Source organism: Panthera leo, chromosome C1, assembly GCF_018350215.1.
Source record: "Panthera leo isolate Ple1 chromosome C1, P.leo_Ple1_pat1.1, whole genome shotgun sequence".
Lineage (NCBI taxonomy): Eukaryota > Metazoa > Chordata > Mammalia > Carnivora > Felidae > Panthera > Panthera leo.
In genome coordinates, this window is record NC_056686.1 from 31,961,653 (window position 1) to 31,985,396 (window position 23,744).

General features: G+C 59.6%; 1 protein-coding gene across 1 annotated transcript; it reads left to right on the forward strand.

Annotated features, from left to right (window-relative positions):
* Window positions 1–630: 630 nt before the first annotated feature.
* Window positions 631–20,739, forward strand: FOXO6 (forkhead box O6). Its single transcript, XM_042951777.1, has 2 exons — window positions 631–1,044; window positions 19,480–20,739. The coding sequence occupies exons 1-2, from the start codon at window positions 631–633 to the stop codon at window positions 20,737–20,739; spliced, it is 1,674 nt and encodes a 557-aa protein (XP_042807711.1).
* Window positions 20,740–23,744: the final 3,005 nt, after the last annotated feature.

Sequence of the window (23,744 nt, forward strand, 5' to 3'; positions counted from 1 at the left end):
GCCTCAACCCCCAGCCCACGGGCGGGGCACGCGGGAAGGCCGAGGATTCCGTGGCCGCGGGCGGGCACGCCCCGCCCTCTCCCGCGCCGGGCCCGCCCCCTCCCCGTCCCCCGCCCATCCCGAGGTGCAGCCGGCGCTGAGCGCGGCAGGCGCGGGAGCTGGCGCTGGAGCCGGAGCGGCGGCGGCGGCGGCGGCGGCATTCACGGGGCGGCGGCGGCGGCGGCGCGGGCTCCGGCACGGGCTCGGGCTCCGGCATGGTGCAATCCGGCCTCGTCCCGGGAGAGCGGGGCCCGCGTGCGGGGCCGGCGCCGGGGGAGCGGCGGCAGCGACGGTGGCGGTGGTGGCTGCAGGCGCAAGCAGGCGGCAGGTGCTAGAAGCGGGGCTGGGCGAGGTGTGTGCCCGCTGGGCTCCGGGGCCGCCGCTCCCTCGCTGCTCCCATCTTTCCCTCTCTTCGGGATTCCCAGCGTGTCCAGCCCCCTGTCTCCGCGCCCCGGCCCATGGCGCCCCGCGGTTGAGCCGGCGCCGCCAGGGACCCCTCCCGCGGGCCTCCCCGGGGCGCGCAGATCCCGGAGCCGCCCGCCCACCCTCCGCGGAGTCTCCCTCCCTTCCTCGCCCGAGCCGGGCGGGACCATGGCTGCTAAGCTGCGAGCGCATCAGGTGGACGTGGACCCGGACTTCGCGCCGCAGAGCCGGCCGCGCTCGTGTACCTGGCCCCTGCCGCAGCCCGACTTGGCCGGCGACGAGGACGGAGCGCTGGGTTCAGGGGTGTCTGAGGGCGCCGAGGACTGCGGGCCGGAGCGCCGGGCTACGGCCCCGGCGATGGCCCCAGCGCCGCCGCTGGGCGCGGAGGTCGGACCGCTGCGGAAAGCGAAGAGCTCCCGGCGGAACGCGTGGGGGAACCTGTCCTACGCCGACCTCATCACCAAAGCCATCGAGAGCGCCCCGGACAAGCGACTCACGCTCTCGCAGATCTACGACTGGATGGTCCGTTACGTGCCCTACTTCAAGGATAAAGGCGACAGCAACAGCTCGGCGGGCTGGAAGGTGGGAGCGTCCGGCTGGGGAGGGGGGCTGGGGTCGCCGGCTGGGGATTCCAGGGGCCGCTAGGTGCGTCCGGGTTCCCAGTGAGCCGTCGGGAGGGAGGCCCCGGGGCACCCCTTGGGGTCACGGAGTGTGTGCCCAGGGAGTGGGGCTGGCCGGCAGACAGGCGGGGGCGTGCTGGGAGCAGCTGTGTGCGTGCTCTCGATGCAGGGTGGGAGGTCTGGTGAGGTGACAAGGGACTGCTACTTTGAAGCACCCCCGAGGGACACCCCCACCCCATCCTTGGCAGCAGAGCAGAGGAACCCATTTCCAGGCCTCGGGTATTAGGGGGCCCCCCTCTTCACCCCCACGAGTTTGCTTTGTGTGTTACTCTTGTTTTATACCCTCTCCACCCAGGGCACCCTCCTTAAAGAGCCGGAATAATGATTTGGGGCCAGCCCCTGCTTTCCCCCCAAATCTTTCCCACTGTCCTCCCTGGAGCTGGCTCCAGGGTAAGGAAGGAGTGCCACCCTGAGCCCACAGTTCTTCCTGTGGTGTCAGGAGTTCACCCTAGGGCACCAGCCAGCCTGGGGTGGGGAGCTGGTCAGGTGAGCTGGGATCTGACCTCTCCACGGGGCAGCTGCTCTTCCCCCTTGCCTGGGTCAGCATGGTGATGACCTCTGCTGGTGTGAGGGCAGGGTATTGAGGACTGGAGATCTGTCCCTGCCCACCCCAGGCTGTCTTCCACTCTCCTGGCTTTCCCAGCCCAGATGGATTGGGAGGGGAGGGGAGGGGAGGGGAGGGGCAGGGGCACCCCAGGAAGGCCTCCGTGCCATCCAGTGGAAAGGGGGGAGCCATCTTGGGAGAGGACAAGGGCTTGACTGGATTGTGGCCTCCAGACCCTCCTCTGGCCGTCTTGTCCAGGAGTGGGGATAGTTGGTGCCTTTGCAGAAGGAGGAGGTTGTAGGGGCTGTGCCTAAGGCCTCTGAGCTGTTAGGCCTCCTGTGGGAGAGGGGTCTCTGCAAGGGGGGCTTGCCTAGATGGAGGGAGGGAGCTGTGCCTAGTGGTGGCTGCAGACAGGGTCAGGGGAAGGAGGTGTGCCAGAGGAGGAGGAGGCCTGTGGACGTGGACAGCTCTGGTTGCCCAGTGGCTGCCTCGTAGGGGCCACAGTGCTCTGACCTGGGGGCGCGTGACTCTCAGGCTTCTTGCTGGCTGCTTCTCTGTCTCTCTCTGACCACTATGGGGGTAGAGGCACAGGTTGGAGGCACTCACGTGAGTCTCCTTCCACACCCTCTCTCCAGTCCCCTTGGTCTCAGACCCCACCAGAACACTTATTCCTCCTAAGTGGGCACTGCTTTTGGGTTTTGCAGCTTTGCTCCCACCTCCCTCCCTGTCCCCATGCATTGTCCCACTGTTCACTTCTCCCTGTAGATTTCCTGTCCTCAAGAGCATAGCGTTTGGATGCCTCTTCCAGGAAGCCTTCCCTGACCCCTTTTAGCTAGCTAAGGACTCCCTCTTCTCTGGCTCTCTCCCCGCCTGTCACAGGGCTCAGTCTTTTGTGTCTTGTTTCATTTCCCTTCCCCACACCCCCTTTAGAAGACAGTGGCAGTGTGGGAGCAATCTCTGTGCCCACAGCAGCCAGCGTAGAGCCTGGCACTGGGGAGCCGTCAGTGCTTATCTGGTGAGAGTGTGAGGAAATGGGTGGCTGGTGCAGAAGATACTGAGGCTGGGGAGGGTACTGTGGGCCAGAGTAAGCTAGGAGGGCTTCTTGTAGGAGGTGGAACTCCGCTTGAGCTTGATGGATGAGGGCTGGTGGGGGACGCTGGCAAGAGGAGACATGGGGCTGGATGCTGGGGGAGAGCTGCAGTTCATGCAGGGTCTCGGGGTCAAGCCCCGTGCCAGGCACCTCTGGGCATCGTGTCCGGTGTCTCCTTTAGTGCCCTCAGCAGTCCCTGAGGTGGGTTTTACTGTCACCATTTACAGAGCTGGGCGCTGAGGCGCAGAGTGGAGGAGTGAACTGCCCAAGGTCACACAGTCGGTAGATGGGAAAGCTGGACTCCAATCCAGGTGTGTCTCCCTCCGAGGCCCCATAGAGTCTCTGGAATAGTGTCCTGCTGGCACTGGGTGTGGGAGGGGGACCCAGATGGCTTTTGAACAGGGGCAGGTCTAAATCCTAGAATGGGACTGGGAATGTGCTTGGAGATAACATAGTCCCATGATTTCATTTCTCAGGCAGTGTGACTGAGGCCCCGGAAGGGGACGGAACTCCTTAGGTCGCTGGTGAGCGGCAGGCCTTGGATGACGGCCCCGGTCTCCTGCCTACCCACTGGAAGTGGTTTCCACTGCACCACGGTGTTGGGGACACACTGGTCCTCCCTCCACCTGGCTCAGGAAGGAAGGAGCCCTGGCAGGCGGGTCCTGAGCTGGGGCATGGGAGAGGGAGCCTGAGGCTTGGGCTTGTGACCCAGGCCCTGGCCGAGACCACCCAGGCACTGGATGAGGGCTGTTCAGGGGGCCTCTGGCCTTTCTCATCTCATTCCCTCAGTGGCTGCCCTCATTCTGCCCCACCCCCCATCCTTTTCCTCCTCTCATTCCTGCTCCCCACCCCACCCCACCCCATTCCCATTCAGTCCCTCCAGGAACCCAGTGGAGGGATAATCCCCAGCTCCTGGGGCCAGTCTGTGCTTAGCAAGGCTTCTGTACACCTCAGGTGCCAGGCCTGGGGCTGGGGCCCATTGTTCCTTCCTCCCTCCCCTCCCCCACATAGGTGTTGCACCTGAATCCTTGGGGTGTACCAAACCCTGTATTAGATGGAGGATGGGGGACCAAAGGGGAAGGCGTCGGGCCTGCCTTCAGGATGCATCAGGGCTCCACACCCAGGCTGTGTATTTTACAGGCAGGAAGGGCTGGGGATGGGGGCAGGGGTGCAGGGAGGGCAGGTTAGACCCCCCTGGGAGCCCAGGCAAACCCTCACAGAGAAGGTGGCACTTGATCCGGGCTGTCTTCATTGGGGGGCAGAATTTGGGAGAAAGTCTCTCCAGGGATGTTGACTGCATACGCAAAGGCAAGGAGGTAGAACTGTACTAGACCATTGGGCGGGCCGGGCCAGAACCAGTAGCTCCTAGGGATGGCTGGGAGGCAGCACGGGAAAGGAGGAGCGGGCCAGATCAGGAAGGGCCCACATGCTTGGCCTTTGCCCTGTGGTCCCACCTCTGATGTGGGGAGGTAGTCAAAGGTGCTGAGGATAGAAACAGGAGGAGGCAAGATCAGCAGCAGGTGACAGGACCCCCAGCAAGCTGAAGCCTGCAGAGAGGCTCGGCTTGGTGCTGGAGACCCCACCGAAGAGGCTGATAGTGTTTCCCTCAGGGTGGAGGGTCTCCAGGCCCTGGGTGAGGACTTGGACAGGAGGTCCTCCTCCCTCTGCAGTGTCCTAGAAGTGTGTTTGTCCGACAACCGGGTAGAGCCTCCCACTTCTCGGATGCTCCAGCCCCATCTTCCCTGGTGCACAACTCCTCCAGGCAGCCTTCCAGGCTGCTATGGGTCCTGGTGCTCCTTCCATTTAGCGGCCCCTGGAGTTGTTCTTCCTGCTTTTGTGTTTCCTGGCTGCCAGCTCCCCTGAGAGCTCCCAGGCCAGGCCTGGGTCCCTCCCATTCCAGTCCCCAGGCTTGATGGGGGAGGAGCACAGTGGATGGGGACTTCCCTTTTCCCTCAGGGCCTGGAGCTGCCCTGTGGTTGGGGGATGGGGTCTTGAGGGGTGGTGCTACCCCCATCTGGCCGAGGCTGGCCAGTAGGTCTTAGGTGGGGTGGAAGGAGGGACCGATGGAGAGACCTCTGGGAGAGGGGTCCTGTTACAGCCAGGCTGAGCAGTAGTTGTGAGTGCAGAGGGCTCCCGCTTCTCGCCTCCTTCCAGCTTGCTCCAGCAGGGCTCCCTCCTCCTTCTTTGTCCTCCGGGGATCCCCAGCCCCAAGGGCTGGTGGGGGTGCGGGAGGAGGCGGTGTGAGCCCCGGTTGGGGGGTGTCCTCACCCCCCACACTGCACGAGCTGGGGGCTGGCAGCTGCCCGCCTCCTGGGCACGAGCCCGTGCCAGCCGCTCCTGGCACAGTTGCTGGCACGCCCGGCAGACTCCCACGGCCACCTGCTCACACCCACCCACGAGCGCTGGCGCGCTGCGGGCCCTTCCGGCTTCCCGGGCCTCCCGGCGCCCCTCCCCCGCCGCCCGGCTCCGGAGCCCCCACCCCAGTCCTCTGCTCCCCGCCGGCCCCCTCGCTCCCCGCCAGCCCCTGGGCCCGGCCCCCTCCCTGCGCAACTTGGGGAGCTCTGGAGTCTGGGTTGCGGGGAGGCCCCCTGGGTTGCCGCGGGGAGAAGGGGGGACGCGGAGACAGACAGACGGACAGACAGGGTGAGGGCCCCGCCTGCCACCTGGCGCCGCTCCAGCGGGACGATGGCGGGCAGCGCCGTGCCAGGCGGTAATTGCAGACAGACTAATTTAAAGAGATGAGACGGTTATTTTTAACTCGTGTTAAGGTAATGAACGGCGCGGGGGGTTTGCGGGTTCGAAAGTTCAGCGCCCCCCAGCCCCCACTTTCTGCGGGTTGGGGCCCCCCTCTCTGCACACACCCTGAGGACTCCAGCTTGGGGACTGACTGGAGTTGGGGGCCTCTGCCAGAGACGGGGCGGACTGAGAGGGCCAGGAAAGAGGCGCCCCCTAGTCCAGCGCAGATCCGTTCACATTCTGGCCACCATGTTTCCAGAGGTACTAGCATCCCTGTATCCCAGGGGGAGAAGTGACTTGCCCTGGGGTCGCGTCCCTAGGAAGTGTCCGGCCTGGGACTTGAACCCCTTTCTGACCCCCAAACTCAAGCCTTTTCTGTGCCATTGGGGCTGGAGGAGGGGGCTCGTGTTTGGATCTTGAAAGGGTGCAGGCTCGTTCCGGGCAATCCACAGTCATGTCTTTGAGCAGCAGTTGGTAGTGGCCACCGCACAGGGTCCTGGGGGTTGTGGAACCCCCCTCTGTCTGGGTCCTCCGAGGAGTGGGGGTGGGTGGTCATGAGCTAGGTGTGGATATGAGCTTCTGGGATAGGACGTACTGGCTATAGCAGGGGAGCCCCCTCCTCACGTCACTGTCTCCCTTACCTGTGGGAGGCTCACCAGCAGCCCCTCCCTATTTGCAGCCTATGAGCTTGCCTCCCAGCTTGGGCGTGGGTACGCATGCCCCCCCCCCCACCCTCCTTCCACCTCCAAATCAGACTTCAGGTCTCCAGGGAAGGTGGGGAGTCATGGAACCCAACACTACTTTCCAAGCCTCCTTCCCCAGCTCCGTCCCCTTCTCACACACCCCTGGTGACTGAGTGGCTGCCCTCTGGGACTGCCCATTGTATTGCAAGACAGGTCTTAAAGTTGTTAGCACTTCCTTCCTTCTCCCTGGCAGTGGTCCAACCCCCTGGAGCATCACTTGTGTCCTGGTATATTAGTTCAGCTGCTTGGGGTCAGCTGGAGCTGTGGAGTCGGAATTGCTGAGGGGTGGACAGAGCATCCACAGAGCACCCGTGAGGGAATGTGATCCAGTGTGTGAGCTGGAGCAAAGCTCTTCCCCATCCTGGTCCTTGGTGTTCTCTTGGGTGTCCAAAGGGCCTTAACTGGATCCCTGGTTCTTTCAGGCTGCAACTGACACTGTCGGGTTCTAGGAGCCATGAGGGGTTAGTTGGGACCCAGGGCACAAAGCACCGATAGGATTTCTCATGGGTGCAAGCATATGATTGATTGATTACAGGTGTGGATGGACTTGAACTTGGGATTCCTGCTTGGGGACGCCTCCCCTGCCCCTGGCAGTACCCAGGTGGCAAACATTGGACACAATGAACGGAGTGCTCATGGCAGTCTCAGCGGGCCCCCGGAGCGGGCAGATGGGGGGTGCAGGGTGCTGGGTGGGCATTAGCTAAGGCTCTGGGCCCTGGGTAGGGTGCTCAGGGGGACAGCTGGATCTGGAGCGCCCCCCTTCCTCCTGGCACCCTGGTTACCATGGAAACCAACTCCTGTTTGGGAGGGTTTGGCTGTTTGCTGCCTCTCCCCACCCCCCAACCCATATGTGGAGGTGGGAGGGGGGCCAGGTGGCGTGTGGGGGAGGGGCCTCCCACACCCTCCCCCTGGGGCCTCCCTCTTTGCAGAGAAACCTTTCTGGTCTCTAAAGAGGGGTGCCTCTTGTGGGAAGGGGAACAAGAATTAACGTCTGGGTGCCAGGCAGTTGGGCACTTCGCATACATTCCCTTTTTATATCGTCTCTGGATCCTGCCAGATATGTGTTAATAGCCCCATTTTGCAGTTGAGGAAATGGAGGCCAAGAAAGGTGAAGTCACTTGGCCAGGGCAGCATAGCTGGGATGAGGCCGAGCTCAGATTTAGACACAGACCTGTCTGTGTTCCCCCCTGTGCTGTGCAGCCTCAGCCCCACACACCCTAGTGCTCCTGTGCCCCGAGGCTCACTCATGCTCCAGAACCCTCTGGGGCTCCTCAGTTCCCCTGCGAGCCAACCAAGCTCAAACTGCTCTGTTTGGATCCCTGGGCCCTCAGCTGGCCTTGGCCAGGCCCTGCCCGCCCTCCTGCTTTCCCTGCTGCCTACGATCTCAGGACACCTTTGCATTTGTCACTTGCACACCCCATACCTGCTGCCGTTGTCAAATGCTCATCGAGGGAGCTACTGACTCATGGACTGATCCCTTGTGACACCCTTCAGAAACTAGGCTGGGTGCTTGGGTGGATTGAATACAGGCCCACCTCTCAGGTGATTCTGGAACCCACTACATCTCTCTGAGAATCCCTACCTTAAATCCTTCATTGTTGGCAAATGTGGTTGACGATCAGAGTCAACCTGGAAGTTTTTAAATAAATAATACAGGTTTCTAGTCCTAGTTCAGTGGCTCTGATTCTAACAGGTCTGTCTAGTGACGGACCAGATCCTGAGCCAGTGCCTCAGGTGGTAGTGTCCCGAGCTCCTGCTTGTACCTCCCTTCTGCTCCCAGTGTAGACCAGCTTCTTCTCCAAGCAGGCGGCCCAGGTGAAGCCCCCTCCTCTCCTCGCTTTTTTGTTTCCTCCAGAGAATTGAAAGCCATGCAGTCAGGTCCAAGGGACTGACTCCACCGCCCCGACACCTTCCCCCTCGCTTAGGAATCACACTGCGTAGACACAGCTGGAGAGGATGAAACTAGCAGCCGGGGCTGACACCCTGTGCCACTGGGAGCCTTTGGCTACAGGAGGGAGGATGCATGTTGGTGTAAATTCTCAGCAAGCCTCCGGAACTGGACCAGTGAGGAGCTGAAAGTCACAGCCCCTGTTCTCTGATAGCTCCCTATGTGTACAGTGCCGGGTTGTTCCCACAGGGTCCAGTCCAGGGGCCTTAGCATGACACTCAGGGCCTCGGCCCCCTGGTCCCAGTCAGTCTCTCCAGCCACATCACTCCGACCTCCCGCCTTCTGACCCTCGAATTAGCCACACTGAACTTTTCTAGCCGGGGATTCAACCGCCATGTGCCATTACACATGCTTTCATCTAATTCTCACAGCACCCTGTGAAGCTGGTACTGTGACTCTACCGGTTTTGCAGAGGAGGAAACTAAGTCTAGAGAAAGAAAGTGGCTTTCATTGTCCCCTGCTGTAAGTGACAGAAATGAAATTCCCCAGGGCTAACATCTCCCTAGCCCAGAGTGCTGGCCAGGCCTGTCCAAGCTGATCACGCCCTCCCTGGGGGATGACTCCAGGGGTACCTGGCTCCCTTTCTCAGACAGAGCTCCCTGAGGGCAAGCCCCGAGCAGCCCAGTGTGGTGTTTTCTCCCCACTCCCACGCCATTTGCAAGCCCAAGGCTGCTGACAGCTTCCTCCATTCACCTTAACTACAGGTGTAAGCCACCCAAGACAGTGCTGCTCAGAGGAACCAGACTGGCTCCCTGACCTTGAGTGGCCCACAGGTCAAACTGGGGAGGTAAGATGAGGACTCCTGAATTTGACTCAGGATAAAGATGTCTCAGGGTCATGAGGGAAGGCCACATAATGAGCCCTGGGTATTCGGAGAATACCAGATATTGTCTGGGGAACCAGACAAAGGAGGCCAAACCCGCCTTTAGGAGCCCCATGAGGTCCGGTTCTGTTGGTCAGAGCACAGCAGGACTCAAAGCTAGGGAAGCAAGCTGGGCTCTAAAGGAGAGCAGTCTTGAATATCAAGCCAGGGAGCTGGCACTCCACACTGGGGAGTGATACAGGCAGAGAGATCATTCGAGGATGATGCGGACAGGGGGAAAGACAGGCTTGGGCACCCAGTGTGGGCCTGGTACTGGGGTCCAGGGGAGAAGATGAGCCTGAGAGGGTAGAGGCCCAAAGAATCCAAGAAGCAGGCCTGAGGTCCCTTAAGGATCTTAGAAGTGAGACAGGGTGGTGTGCTTATAGGAGTCTTGGAGGCAGTGGGCAGGAGCGGAACCTGGCCCTGGGTGGCCTTGGGCAACTGAGCCTCAGTTTTCTCCTCTACAAAGTGGGATAATGATAGGACTTATGCCCGAGCAGATGTCATTACTGCTATACGTTGCTCTGAGAAAGGAAAGGAATCCCTTCCCCACTGCTGTGTAGGGCGGGGATCCTGGGCCCTGATCCTTGAGAGACACTGACTTGTGCGAGTGTATGTGTGTGCTGGGGGCCAGTGGTCCTTCCTCTGATGCCTCCCTTTCTGTCCGGAGGTGTCGGCTATTCAGGATAAGCTTCAACCTGCCCCCACTTGACCCACTGCTTTCTGGCCTGCAGAGCTTTCCTCAGGGCTTGGGAGGGAAGCAGGCAGGTTTTAGGCTCTGTATTTTCACAGATGAAGGCAGTGGTTTGCTCAAGGTCACCCTTGAACCCAGGGCTGCCTGCCCCTGGACACGGGCTTCTCTTTGCCCACTGGGGAGGCTGTGTGACCTTGGGCATGGCCCTTCCCTCTCTGGCTCTCTGGCTCTCTCCCATCCAGAGATCCGAATTCCCCTCCCCCAACACTCTGGGATGCTGTGTTGCCTCCTCCACCCCGTCTGTCCCCTCCCCCTGTCCTCTGCTGGCCTTGCCTTCTCTGTAACCTGAGCTGGGGCTGTGGGGGAAGGGGGCTTGCCCTCTGCCAGAGGCACCTGCCAGCAGAGCAGATGTGAGGGGATGGAGGCCCCCTCCCCCCAGGGGATCTCAGGCTCTTAGCCCAGCTAGGCTGGGGCTGGGGCATGCAGCCCTCAGCACACCCAGCCCTGGCCTCTGGCCTCTACACCCAGAGCTTACCCTGGGCACTTGTTCATTTTCCAGCGGACGTTCATGCTCCAACGTGTCCCGCAAAGACCTCTCAGTATCCAGAAGACAGATGGCAGATGAGGGCTGGTGCCCCGGTCTGGGTGGGCTGCCTTGGGCTCCTGGAGCCCCTTGGCATGGGGACAGAGGGCCAAGGGCAGCCCCTGGGGGAGAGGCCAGTGTCTGTGCGGGTGGCCGTGCCCCTGGGAGAGCAGATGGTTCTCTTGGCGCTGTGCCCACTCTTCCTCTTTCCCCCCTAGGAGCCAGCCTACAGGGCTGGGGCACAGCTGCTGGGCCCTCCCCAGAGCTGGGCCCAGGGCAGGGCTGGGTGAGGTCACCGCAGCTGCTCCCAGGGCCTGGGGCAGGGCTGTAGGGAGGTGCTGCCTACAGAGGGGACAGGGCTCAGATTGAGGAGAGATAGGGAGAGGCCTGAATGGCTTTGCATCTAGGGATCCCCATCAGTCTTGGACGAGGGAGGCAAACGTCTGCGGAGGAGTTGATGAGCCAGTATGGACAGCAACCCCCTCCCTCCCACTCCTACCCCAGGCCCACCTGGGAGCTTCTACCTGGCCTGGGCGCCTCCTTAGACGCATCTCAGGGTGGGAGGAAGAACAGGGGCCCTGGGTGTGAATTCCAGCAGCACCACTTATACCACGTGACCTTGGGCAGCTCCAGGTGTCTCTCGAAGCCTCAGTTTCTCATCTGTGAAATAGGCATACTGAACCAACACAGAGGCTTGTTAAAAAGACAGTAAGATTTTAAGCGTTGTGGCAGCATGGCGCGTGGCACACGATGAATGTTCAGTAAATGGTGGTTTCTCTCCTCCCTTACTTTGCTAAATTCTCCCGAGGGTCCTGGAAGCGCTGAGGAAGAGCAGGGAGGGGGCAGAGGCAGCTAGAGCTGGCGGGGAAAGCAGGGGTGAGGATGAGGAGGCAAGGCCTGGAGCTCTGGCCTGAGGTTTTGCTGAACAGCAACAGCACAGAATTGCCAGGTCTGAGCGGTTCACAGCCGCTGAGAGCTCCGTCCTGTGTGTTGACTTATTATGAGCCAACGGTTGCTCCGCAAAGTTCAAGTAGCGAGGCCAACTCATACACACTCACATTCTGGTTGGTGGTTCTGTTTCTCCGCAGTGGCGCTGAGGTAGGAGTGGCTACCTTTGGGACTTGCAGAGGGAACTGGAAAGATGTCACAGAGCTTGCCTTGACGGAGCAGCAGGAACCAGCCAAGCAGAGACAGAAGGAGGGGCAGAGGGAACAGGAGTGTGCAGAGACATGGCGGTGTCAGACCTCCAGGGGGGCTGGGGCCCAGCGGGGCTGAAGGGAATGCGGGTGATGAGGCGGGAGAGCCTCAGAGGGCCCGTGTATGTCAGTCTGGAGTTGGACCCAAGCCCACAAGTGATGAGAAGCCATGGGCTTTTGGGTAGAGGTGGGCCTCGACTTCTGCTGGTTTGCTTGTACCGGGCTTGGCGTATGGGCTCCGCTATCTCTGGGGTAGGCCTGGGGGATGTCTTGGGACCTCATGCCTTGCGTTCGACATTTTGCTCCTCCTGGCCCCTGGCTGCCCACTGCTGTTCCACCGCTGACCCCAAGCCCAAGCACCTGTTGACATCTGTAGGCCTGATGCCCCCTCCACCTGCCCTCCTCCGCTACAGACCCTGCTACCGAGGATTTGCACACGGCCTCAGGCCTCTCCAAGTCAGCCCGTTCAGCCTGGAAGCCTGTCCGCGCCGAACACCCCAGCTTTAGCCCAGGTGGCAGAGCAAGTGACCCTCAGAGAGACTGTGACTCCAAGACAGGCGTGTGTTGCTGGCCAGCCTGGGGCCCCGGAGTGGGGTGTGGCATAAATGTTGGGACGGGGGCTGCTCCTAGGGCTCTGAGTCAGGGAGGGGATGAGATTCTTGACAGATAGGTTCTCATCCAGGTCCCAGCCTTCCCCGTGAATATCACGATTGTTACCCTCTTTTATAGGGGAGGCCCAAGGTCCCATGAATGAACTTGGGATTCCCACTCTGCTCCCCACCTTTCTTCATGCAGGAAGGAGGGGGAGGGCAAATGTGAGTCATGGAGGGGGCCAGAGAACTCACACAGCCCAGGGAGGCACTCAAGGGAGGAGCTGGAGCTGGAGCTGGATGGTCATCACCATTGGGTAGGCAAGGTCCGCTTCCTGAGGGAAGGGCTGAGCTAAAGCTGGGACAGTGGTGAAACCTGGAGAGATGTCCAGACCTGGCTTTGGGATTGGGCGGATGGACATGAGACCTAAGACTAAACCCGGGAGGGTCCTGGCATTGCCCAGATGTCAGGACGGCCAGGAGGTAGCATGGGACTCGTGGTGGGTGGGGGACACAAGATTTGGGTCTCCTGCCTGACGAAATCCAGGAAGCTTGGGCTTGAGAACCAAAGAGGGGATGGCCATTGGGGTGGGCAGCAGGACAGTGTCCCTGCCACGTGGGGGAGGGCATGGGAAGAGCCCTGGCTTTGGAATCCAACAGCCCTGAGACCCGGACCTGGCTCCATAACTTCTCAGTTTTGTGGCCCCAGGAGTCATTGAGCCCTTAACCCTCCTGAGTGCAGTTTCCCCGCTTTGTAACATAGCGGTACCTATTGGCAGAGTGGTTATCAGGCTTGAAAGAAGAAATGTATCTAAAGAAGCCAGCCTGGGTCTGGCACGTGGTAGGTAATGGTAATGCCCTTCTCCTGCCTTGGTATTTGAAGCACGTGTCAGTGGTGTGCTAGAGCTGGCTTGCATGGGCTCATAAGAGCCAGTCCTGCACACTTTTCCCAGTTCTATAGTCAGTGATGTCATGCTGGCAGCTTCAAGTTGGCTGCGATGGGAGTATCCATGCCGCAGAAATCAGCAAAAACTACAAATCAAATCGAGTGGGATCTTTTCTCTACTGGAGAGCTGGAGGAAGTCAATCCTGTGGGCCCTTTTTAGCCCGAGAGGGACTAAATGGAAAGTGGTTGGGCAGAGCAACCTAGGACTCAAGGTCTGCGGGCCCTGTAGGGCCGGTGGAGATCGGACATAGTCATAGCGCCAGGCAGCCCTCTGTAGGCAGGGGACAGGGACATTGCCACATTCTCCCTTCCCCCCCCCCCCCCCCCCGCCACCGTCCTGGGGCTCTGGCAGGCTCTGGCTTGGAGGAGGAACAACGGATGGGGTGAGCTATCAGAGAATGGAGCTGTACTGGGAGGAGAAATGAGGTTGTAGCGGAAGATAAACGAGGTTGTACTGTCAGGGAATGAGGTGGTACTTGGAGGCAAGGTGAGCCTGCATTATTAGATAAATGAGGTTGTACTGTCAGGGGATGAAGAGTACTTGTAGGAGAGATGACGTCCTGCTGGGCTAGTCGGGTTGCACCGTCAGAGAACACAGCCCACCACAGGCAGAAGGAGAGACTCCGACTTGGAGGATAAATGAGGGTGTCCCGCTGGATAAATGAGGGGGCCCGTCAGGTGAATGGAGTGCTGTTAGCAAATGAGGTTGTACTCGCTGGATAAATGGGACTGGTGTGCTGGATAAATGGGGTTGTGCCGTCAGATGAATGCATTACTGCTCGTGGGCGAAGGGTGTCCTGGGAACAGATGAGGGTGTCCCGCTGGATAGATGAGCTGCCACCACCAAATGGATCAGACCCTGTCCGTGAGGGAGGCACCGTCAGCAAGGACAAGGTTGTTCTCTTCCCACTGGAGCGTCTTCCGGCCCGGGTGGGACAGGCTCTGAGAAACCTTGGCCGAAGCAAGCCCTGGATTACTCCAGTCTATCTGGGCAGCAGGACGGAACAGGATGGGGGCTGGGGAGGGCAGCCGCACGTTCACCTTGCAAGGCCTTCTTCAAGTCTCTCGGAAGCCCTTATCCTTCTTTGCAGTTCCCTCTGGATCGTACTGCTCCCGACTTGTTCCATCCCATGCTTGTCTCTCGTCCTGTGCTCCCTTCTCTCAGCCCAGTTTGGGGAAGCCCCTCTCATGTGCCAGCTACTCTGCGCAGTTTCCTTTCGTTCTGCCTGCAACACGGTGTTAACCCCCCTTTACTATCTCTCTCTCATTCGTTCAACGAACATTTATGAGATGCCTAGTATGTGTCAAACACATGGGGTATGGTAAAAATGGACAAAAATCCCTCATGAAACTTATATTCTAATATGAGGGGAACCAGATGATAAGTAAGTACAGGGGCATCTGGGTGGCTCAGTCAGTTAAGCGTCCAGCTCTTGATCTTAGCTCGGGTCATGATCTCACAGTCTGTGAGTTCGAGCCCTCCTTCGGGCTGTGTACTGACAGTGCAGAGCCTGCTTGGGATTCTTTCTCTCCCTCTCTCTGCATCTCTCTCTCTCTCTCTCTCTCTCTCTCAAAATAAGTAAAAAAGATTAAAAAAATAGTAAGTACAGAGTATAAATTATACATTAAAAAAAATTTTTTTAAACATTTATTTATTGTTGAGAGAGAGAGCACAAGCAGGGGAGGAGCAGAGAGAGAGAGAGGGAGACCCAGAATCCGAAGCAGGCTCCAGGCTCCCAGCTGTCAGCACAGAGCCCGACACGGGGCTCGAACCCATGAACCGTGAGGTCATGACCTGAGCCGAAGTCAGACGCTTAACCGACTGAGCCACCCAGGTGCCCCTAAATTATACATTTATATGATTGATATATGAACTTATTAATGTACAGATTTATATATAAATTATTAATTTAGAAAGTGATCATTGCTTTAGAAAAATTTAGAGCAGGTAAGGGGGCCAAGAAATGGCAGGGAAGAGGAGCAAATGGTGGTCAGGATGGGCCTCATGGCAAAAGACGGTATCTGAACACAGACTCGGAAGAGAGGAGAGATTGATGTGGGTGTCTGGGTGAACGGTTTTCGCCTGAGACAGAGGCCCCAGGGTGGGATTGTGCCTAGCAGGTTCAGGGAACAGGAGGGAGGGATCAAGCGGGACAGTGTTAGGGGAGGAGTCTGAAGGGTCACGGAAGGTCTTGGCAAGGTCAAGGTGGGTTATGGCAAGGCCTTTGTTCTTTACTCTGAGATGGGGGGGCGGGCATCAGAGGGCTCTGGGCAGCACTGGACGTGATCCAAGTTATATAAGGGATCACTGTGACTACTGGGTGGCGGAGGGCTTTAGGGAAGCTAGGGTGCAAGCAGGTTGCTGTTTGAGGAAATAGAGGTTCAAAGCACCTTGCCCCAGAGTTGCACTGCCATGGAGCCCAAACTGGAATCCAGACCCAACACCAGAGGCCATGGACTTTACCCTGCATCAGCCTCCTCTCCCAGGTGGGTGAAACCCCAGGGGACCAGCCGCCCTAGCCCAGGCTCTGAGGGAGAGTGGGATGGGCATGGATGTAACCCACTGTCCCTTCCCTCTCCCCCGTGATGGCCTCCCTCCTGCTAACCTGCCCCAGGCCTGCGTGGAGGTGCGGGAGGTGTGAGGCCCCAGAAGCCAGGCCCAGCTCTGGGCACAGGGGAGCCCGGGCATGCCGGGGCTGTGGCTGTGGTGGCGGGTTGCTAGGTGACTCCAAGAGGGAGCCCTGGTTACTGCTGCCTGGCAGAGGCGCCTCCCTCCTCTGCCGCCCTCACCTCCTCCGTGGCCTCTGGCCTCCCAGGAGGCCTTGCGGGTGAGTCGTGATCTGCGCTCGCCACTGGATCTCGGCTGAGAGCTCTGACTGGTACCAGGTGGCTGGGCCCTGAGGAGCCAGGCGGGGCTTCAGGACTGGGACTTCCTCAGGGGCCACAGCCCTGGTGCACACCTGGTACCCAGCTCCACAGTCAGAGGGCTAGTCCTTGCCCAGCCCTGGGCCACCTCCCTGGGTGACCTTGAGCGAGGTACGGCAGCCCTCTAGCCTCAACTGCCCCATCTGGCCTGCAGAATCCCCTCCACAGGGGCCTGGTTTTCGGTGAGAGGGCCAGGGGTGCTGAGCCGGCCTAGCTCCAGGCACCCCATCCCCTCTCCCTGGTGGCTTGAGTGTGTAACACTCAGTTTTGCATTAGATTCCCTATACCAACAGAGTTCCCCTACTTACAAAAAAAGAAAAAAAAAGTTTGAAAGCCTCTGGACTGGACGATTTCAAGAACTCGCAGTGTCGACAGTTGGCACAGCTCATCGGTGGCCAGGTGGGGGAACAGGCCCGGAGAGAAGGACAGGCTTGCCCAGGTGAGGCTTGGGGGAGTGGAAAGAGCACCGTGCTGGGGGCCAGGAGGCCTGTGCTCAAATCCCTGCTCTGCGACCGGGTCCTGGGCAACCTTGGGCAAGTCCTTTCTTCTCTCTGGGTTGGACCAGCAATGGTTTCAGACTGGAGCTCAAGCCCCCAGGGGTACCTGGCCAGGCACGGAACAGAGTGGGGAAGGGTGCAAAGCTTCATAGGCCCAGAGCGTATGCTCTTGGTACAGATAATCTAAAACATTATTTTTATATTCACGAAACTTAGATGCATTATGAAGTACAATGCAAAATCCCCCTGAATGCTAGAAATGGAAGCACAAGGCTTAATAGGAAATTTTGACCTTGCAACGTGCCCCCAGTCCTCCCCTGCTGCCAGCTTCTAGGGATAGTTTACATGGAAAGTTTGAGAAGCACTAGAGTACTGGCTTCCTAAGATTCTTTGGAAATTCCCTGACTTGTTTCCCTCTCCCGTGGTGGAATGTGATGGCCTTTAGTCTCGAAGTGAGACTAACCCAAAATCCACACCTGGCTCTGCCATTTGAACTGTGTGACTGGCAGCTTACTTAGCCTCTCTGAGCCTTACTTTCCTCATCTTGAGATAGGGATCACAATCCCGGACTTGGATGGAGTTTGATAGAATACGTGAGATAAAGTGCTTATAACACCTAGGGCTGAACAAGCAGGTACTGAGTAGGTGCCAGCACTTGGCAATGTCCTTCCTTCTCTCCTGCTGCCAGCACTCAGAACCAGGCCGGCACATAGTGACATTGATCATTGATAAAGAGTTGTGTTCCCTGACCAACCTCCAGCTGGAGAGGCTAGGAGGTGGAGCCTCTGGTAAGCCAGACAGTCCCATGGGGAGAACTGAGGCCCCTGAGGCCTCTGAACACAGGTGTGGAGGAGGGGCTAGGGAGCCAGGTGTAAGGGCAGGAGTGGGAAGGGGGTATCTACTTAAGGGAGCACCATTCCCTGGGGGTCTAGTTCCCCTCTTCTCAGGGCCCCAGGAGAAGCCAGGCAGGGCAACGCTGAGAGGGGCCTTGGAGTTGTCACCTCCCACGACCGGAAAGTGCCAGTGATAGAGAGCTGGGGTTGGGGGGAGCAGGGCTTGAGGGGTCAGGTCAGTACCTAGAACTGGGGTGAGAGTGGAAGTATATCCTGGGTGACAGGAAGGACCCCTCCTTATGGAGACTGATGGGAAGGAGGCAGGAGGGAGGGCCCTCACCCGTCAGTGGTTATGGGGCTGGGCAGAAAAATGAATTACGATTAGGTCCATGAACTGGCTAGATCTGGGTAGTACCTGGCATTGCTGCCTGTGGGATCCTGGGCAAAATTACATCATGCCTCTGGGCCTCTGTTCCCTGGTACAGTGAGATGGGGTAATGCCAGCTTCCCAGACTTGTTGGTGCCTACCACAGTTATACTCAGGACACGATATTAGGGAGGTAGAGACAGAGCAGGTCTGTTGGGTGATCTAAGAGTGTGGTCTTCTGGCCAGAGTGAGGGCTTTAACCAATGTTTACGAGCACCTGGTGCATTCACCGATCGGTACCCACACACATGACCTCAGGTAGTGATTTTACAGCTTTCTGAGCTTTCATTTCACTGAATGGTGCCCATTTTTGCCAGAGTAGTTCACTGAGGCCCTGAGGCTCATAGAGATTGAGTCAGTAGCCCATGGTCACGTAGCTAGGTGGCCGAAAAGAGCTAGGCATCCTGCCCAGCTCTGCTGATAGCCAAGCCCATGCTGTTTCCATGGCAGTGCCTGAATCCGGAGGTCAAGGCCACTAGGTGGTAGGCGCCCAGGCTCAGCATAAGTTCTACTCCTTCAGGTGCCTCTGGGGAGCCAGGTCATTGGAGCTATGGCCCCCTCCCCACCTTCTTTGCAAAAGCGGGCCATGACATAGGGAGCACTAGAGGCTGGCACAGCAGAAATTTAGAAGAGAGGGTGTGCAGGGTGGCAGAGGTAGAGCCCAGGGAGGTACCCAAAAGGGCTGTGTAGCCTTGGACAAGCCACTTCAACTCTCTGAGCCTTGATCTTCTTGTTATAAACGGGGATTATGCCACTTGATTCGTGGGGACTTTGTGAAGCTTCCACCAGGAAGGGGCTTTTGGGAGCAGAGTTACTGTGCGTCAGGTGGTCAGGAAGGAGGGCGGGCTGGAAAGCTGGGCTGGCCTGAAGGTGGGCACTGTGTAGAGGTGGGCTCTGAGGTCCCCAGGGCTGATGGATGTGCTCTGAGGAGCTTGCTGGGATCCAAGACTTCTAAGGGTTCACAGGGGCTCACAAGAGTTGGGGGAAATTTTGGAAGAGTTTCGGGCCCATACCCACCTTAGAGGCCCCCCGCGTATTCTGCTTTCCCTGGCCAGTCCCTCCCAGCAAAGGGTTAACAGCCTTCTCTACCTGCAGTTGCATTTTAAAGACACGAAATTAAAGCAGGTAATTTATTCTCCCCACACACGAAAGAGCAATTAGTTCTAAACAGGGCTTAATCAGTCACCGCGAGATTGATTTCTGGAGCCCTGGGTTTTCGGGCTCCTGGCGCCATGCCAGGCTGGGGAGGGAGGGGGCAGACAAATGAGCCGCGGAGGCATGAGCCCTTACATAATCTGCTGGGGGGCCCTGGCAGCCTGGCTAGCCCCAGGCGGGGCGGGGCTGAGCTGGGGAGAGGGGGCCCTGCTTCAGCTCCCTGAGAGTAGCCCTCAGGGTTCGGCCAGGCCTCCTGGGAAAAGGCCAGGCCCAAAGCTCCAGCCCCACCCTCTGGGCAGTGGAAGGGGGGCGGTTCTGGGGTAGAAAAGGTGGGTATTCCTGTCCAACCTGGTACTTACACCTGTTCTCCCACACACACCCCCCCCACCCCCACCCCCGACCCCATCCACCCTTCATTTCTGTTTGCTCCCACTGCCCGTTCTGGCCCTTCTACTTCCTCTCTCGCTTTTCTATTTTCTCCCCCTCCTCTTTTCCATCACTTCCTCCTCTTTTCCCATGGTCTCCTTGCATCCCACTCCCCCACCCATGTCCTTGTCTCTGGCCACAGAACTCCATCCGGCACAACCTGTCGCTGCACACCCGTTTCATCCGCGTGCAGAACGAGGGCACGGGCAAGAGCTCCTGGTGGATGCTGAACCCCGAGGGCGGAAAGACAGGCAAGACCCCGCGGCGGAGGGCCGTGTCCATGGACAACGGGGCCAAGTTCCTGCGCATTAAGGGCAAGGCGAGCAAGAAGAAGCAGCTGCAGGCACCTGAGCGAAGCCCCGATGACAGTCCCCCAGGCGCGCCAGCCCCGGGGCCCGTGCCTGCCGCTGCCAAGTGGGCCACCAGCCCGGCCTCGCACGCCAGCGATGACTACGAGGCGTGGGCCGACTTCCGCGGCGGCGGGAGACCCCTGCTCGGGGAAGCGGCCGAATTGGAGGACGACGAGGCCCTGGAGGCCCTGGCGCCGTCGTCCCCGCTCATGTACCCGAGCCCGGCGAGCGCGCTGTCGCCCGCGCTAGGTGCGCGCTGCCCCGGGGAGCTGCCCCGCCTGGCCGAGCTGGGGGGCCCGCTGGGCCTGCACGGGGGCAGCGCGGGGCTGCCCGAGGCCCTGCTGGACGGCGCGCAGGACGCGTACGGGCCGCGGGCCCGGGCGGGGACGCCCGCCTACTTTGGCGGCTGCAAGAGCGGCGCCTACGGCGGGGGCGGGGGCTTCGGGCCTCCGGCGCTGGGCGCGCTGCGCCGCCTGCCCATGCAGACCATCCAGGAGAACAAGCAGGCCAGCTTCGCGCCGGCCGCCGCGCCCTTCCGCCCGGGGGCGCTGCCCGCGCTGCTGCCGCCGCCGCCCGCGCCCAGGCCCGGCCCGGTGCTGGGCGCGCCCGGGGAGCTGGCGCTGGCGGGAGCGGCCGCCGCCTACCCTGGCAAGGGCGCGGCCCCGTACGCGCCGCCGGTGCCCTCGCGCAGTGCCTTAGCCCACCCCATCAGCCTTATGACGCTGCCCGGCGAGGCGGGCGCCGCGGGCCTGGCGCCGCCGAGCCACGCGGCCGCCTTCGGGGCCCCGCCCGGTGGCCTCCTGCTGGACGCGCTGCCGGGGCCGTACGCGGCCGCTGCCGCCGGGCCGCTGGGGGCCGCGCCCGACCGCTTCCCGGCCGACCTGGACCTCGACATGTTCAGCGGGAGCCTCGAGTGCGACGTCGAGTCCATCATCCTCAACGACTTCATGGACAGCGACGAAATGGACTTCAACTTCGACTCGGCCCTGCCTCCGCCGCCGCCTGGCCTGGCCGGGGCCCCGCCCCCCAACCAGAGCTGGGTGCCGGGCTGAGTGCCGCCTTCCCTCGCCCCCGGGCGCCCCGCCCCGCCCCCAAGGGGCTTCTGTCTTCCCGTCCTGATCCCCTGGGCCCCATCCCCATTCCAGCTTCACGGGGTGGGGTGGGGTGGGGGGATCCGGGAGGCAGCCCCAGGTCTGCTAGAGAAGTCCCTCAGAAGTTTACCCCTGAGGGAAGTGGTAGGGAGGGGCTGGGGCACCTGCCATTCGTGCCCAAACTCCTGAGACCCGCTCCACCTCCCTCCTGGGGCAGGAAGCCTGGGCGGAGCGGAATTTCGGGCTGGGTGGGAGTGGGGACCAGCCAGGCGGGCTGCTCTGGTCGGCGATGCCAACCGGGAGATGTGGCACGGGGCCAGAGGCGGTCTGAATCTTCGTTTCATTTGTGAGGGCCGCGACGGATAGCCCACCCCAAACTCCAATCTGATTCCCAACTCACACCTTCCCACTGGTCTTAGCCCCACCCACCCAAGCCAGGAACCCCCCTCCCGAAAACACCCACGCCTACCTATTGGCTGTTCACCCTGAGCTGTTTCCCTTTAGCCCTAAGCCACCCTTAGAGCCCCCATACCCATGATTCAGCCCCTCCCTCCTAACCCTGCAGGCCCTAACTTCTCCTCTCCTCTCAGGTTGGAGTCAACCCCCCCCCCCTCACTTCCCCCTACCCCCCCGTACTGGTCTCAGCCTCTCCAGCAGGTCTCAGCTCCGGATCCACCCCCCAAACCAACACCCCTTTCTCCGTTCCAGTCCTGCCTCCTCTCCCGTATTTATAAGTGTCCGGTCGGGGCGGGCTGTGGGCGCGGCGTCCCCGGCGCATATCGTAGGCAGTGTACCGTGGCCGTGCCGTCAGCGTGTGCGTGTGCGTGTGTGCCGTGTCGAGGCCGTGTAGAGTGCATTGTACAGCATATTTTCATGAATAAAATTGTTTTAAATATTTCCCGCGCCTTGGGCTAGCAGGGGTGGTGGTGGCAAAGGAGGATAATTGGCAGGAATCGTTGCGGGAGGGGGGTTGTCCCTGTGCCTGAGCCCCTATTGTGGTTTTGTGTCTCAGTATATGTCAGCGTTCACTGATGCCTGTCTGCTCAACACACATTGGTTAAGCGCCTACTGAGTTCTGGACGCTGGCGATGTGCCTGTGTGGAGCTCTGCACCTGTTTGTGTGAACATATGCATGCAGGAAGTTTCTGGTTTGGGGAAATTCTGTCCTGAATACATAAGCCTGAGAGGTTGGGAGAGAAGGCACAGATATTCGTTGAGAACCTGTTCGTGTCGGGTCCTGCATTAGGTATGATTTTTGTTCCCATTGTACAGATGAGAGAAGAGGACCTGAGAGGGAGAATGGTTTGGGAAGGCCTGTTGGGATAATGGAAGGGAGGCCTTTGGAGGCACACAGACTTCTCTTTGAATCCGCTCCCTGCCACTTGCCAGCTCGGTGACCATGAGCAAGTTTTCAACCTCTGTAGTCTTACTTTTCTGGTCTAGACCACAGAAGAGTAGCATCCCAGAAGGTGGATTTCGGCTGAGGAGGAAATGAGGAAGGTATGTAAAGTGCTCAGCCCTGCACTCATTCATTCATCCATCCATGGAAGCTTCCGTGGGCATCTTTATTTTTTACTTTTCCCTCACTTCCCCATAGCGAGCGCCTTTAAGTGCCAAGGTCTTGCACCAAGCATTGGGACCGCCAGAGAGAGCATCATAGGCACAATGTCTGCCCTCAAGTAACTTAGAGGCTCAAGGGGACACAAGTGAGTAAACAGGAGATTATCGATCAGAGCTGTGATGAATGGAGGAGACAGGCTGTGGGAATGAATGAACCTGCCGCACCTGTCCCGGGCTTGAGGCATCGGGAGGTACCTGGAGGGGGTGCTGTCTCAGCTGAGCCTTGAAGAGTGAGTTGGCATTGGGAAGGGAAGGGATTCAGACAGAGAGGGAATGGCATGTTCAGAGGCCCAGAGTCGAGATCACGTGGGTTCCAGAACCAAAAGCAGTTTAGTGTGGCCAAAGCTCCGAGATGGAGAGATTACTGATGCCGGAGAGGCAGATGGGCCAGAAGAGGGAGAGGATCAGTGACCGGGCCAGCGGTGCTGTTGGTGACTCAAACCAGGAGGGATTGGGGAGAGCAGTGGGGGGAGAAGGGGAAAGGATGAGTTCCCATAAGTTTTGGATAGAGAATCATTGGGACTGGTTTGGGATTGGACACAGGGGGTGAGGGAGAGGGAAGAGTAAAGAGGTGTCTGGTTTCTAGTTGGGCACTGGACAGACAGGGCCATTCCCTGAGAATCGAGGCAGGAGGAGCCCAGGGGAAGGTGGCATGCCCAGCCTCAGACAGGCTCCATCTGAGTTAGATTCTATGGAAGCCTTGGGATTTGGGAGGGTTGTTCAGCACTATGTCCACTGTGTGAATGGCAGTCCCTGGCACTGGGCAACATGGTGGCCTGGGGATGTTCAGCTGGATCGTGGAGTCAGAAACCCCGGAGAGGGAAGAATCAAGAGCACAGAGGTTGTCACGGAGGTGTTAGGAGTGGCTTGGGGGATGGTGCTGAGTGGGAAGAGCAGGGCGGCCCCAGGGCTGCTCCAGGGAACACCTAAGAACACATTGGCACAGGAGGAGGAACCCACTTGCTGAGAAGGAGCAGCCGAAGGGAGAGAAGGAGGAAACCCAGGACACTGAGCTCCTAGAGCGTGAGGAGGGCGTGGCCCTAGAAATAATGCCTAGTGCTCTTACCTTTGGGAGCCTCACTTTCTTGGTCTGGAAGTTGGGGCAGACGCACCTGTCTCAGACCCATTTTGAGGAGTGAACAAGATTGGAATTATTCTCTGAGGTCATACTTCTGGCAAGGGGCAGAGCAGGGTTCTTGCCTACACTGTGTACCTCCAGTGCCCAGGCTTTCCCGTGGCCCCCACTGCTTCTGGGCACTGCACCCACTGAGCTCAGAGCCAGCAGAACCTTTACAGGTCCTGGGCTAAGGGGTGGGGGGGGGGCAAGACCTCACTGTGGGGTGTGC

Bases quoted from the DNA above. Each gene is read 5' to 3' on its own strand.
- FOXO6 (XM_042951777.1), top strand. From the start codon at position 631: ATGGCTGCTAAGCTGCGAGCGCATCAGGTGGACGTGGACCCGGACTTC. The intron at 1,045-19,479 runs GTGGGAGCGTCC...CTCTGGCCACAG, and splicing joins ACAGCTCGGCGGGCTGGAAG to AACTCCATCCGGCACAACCT.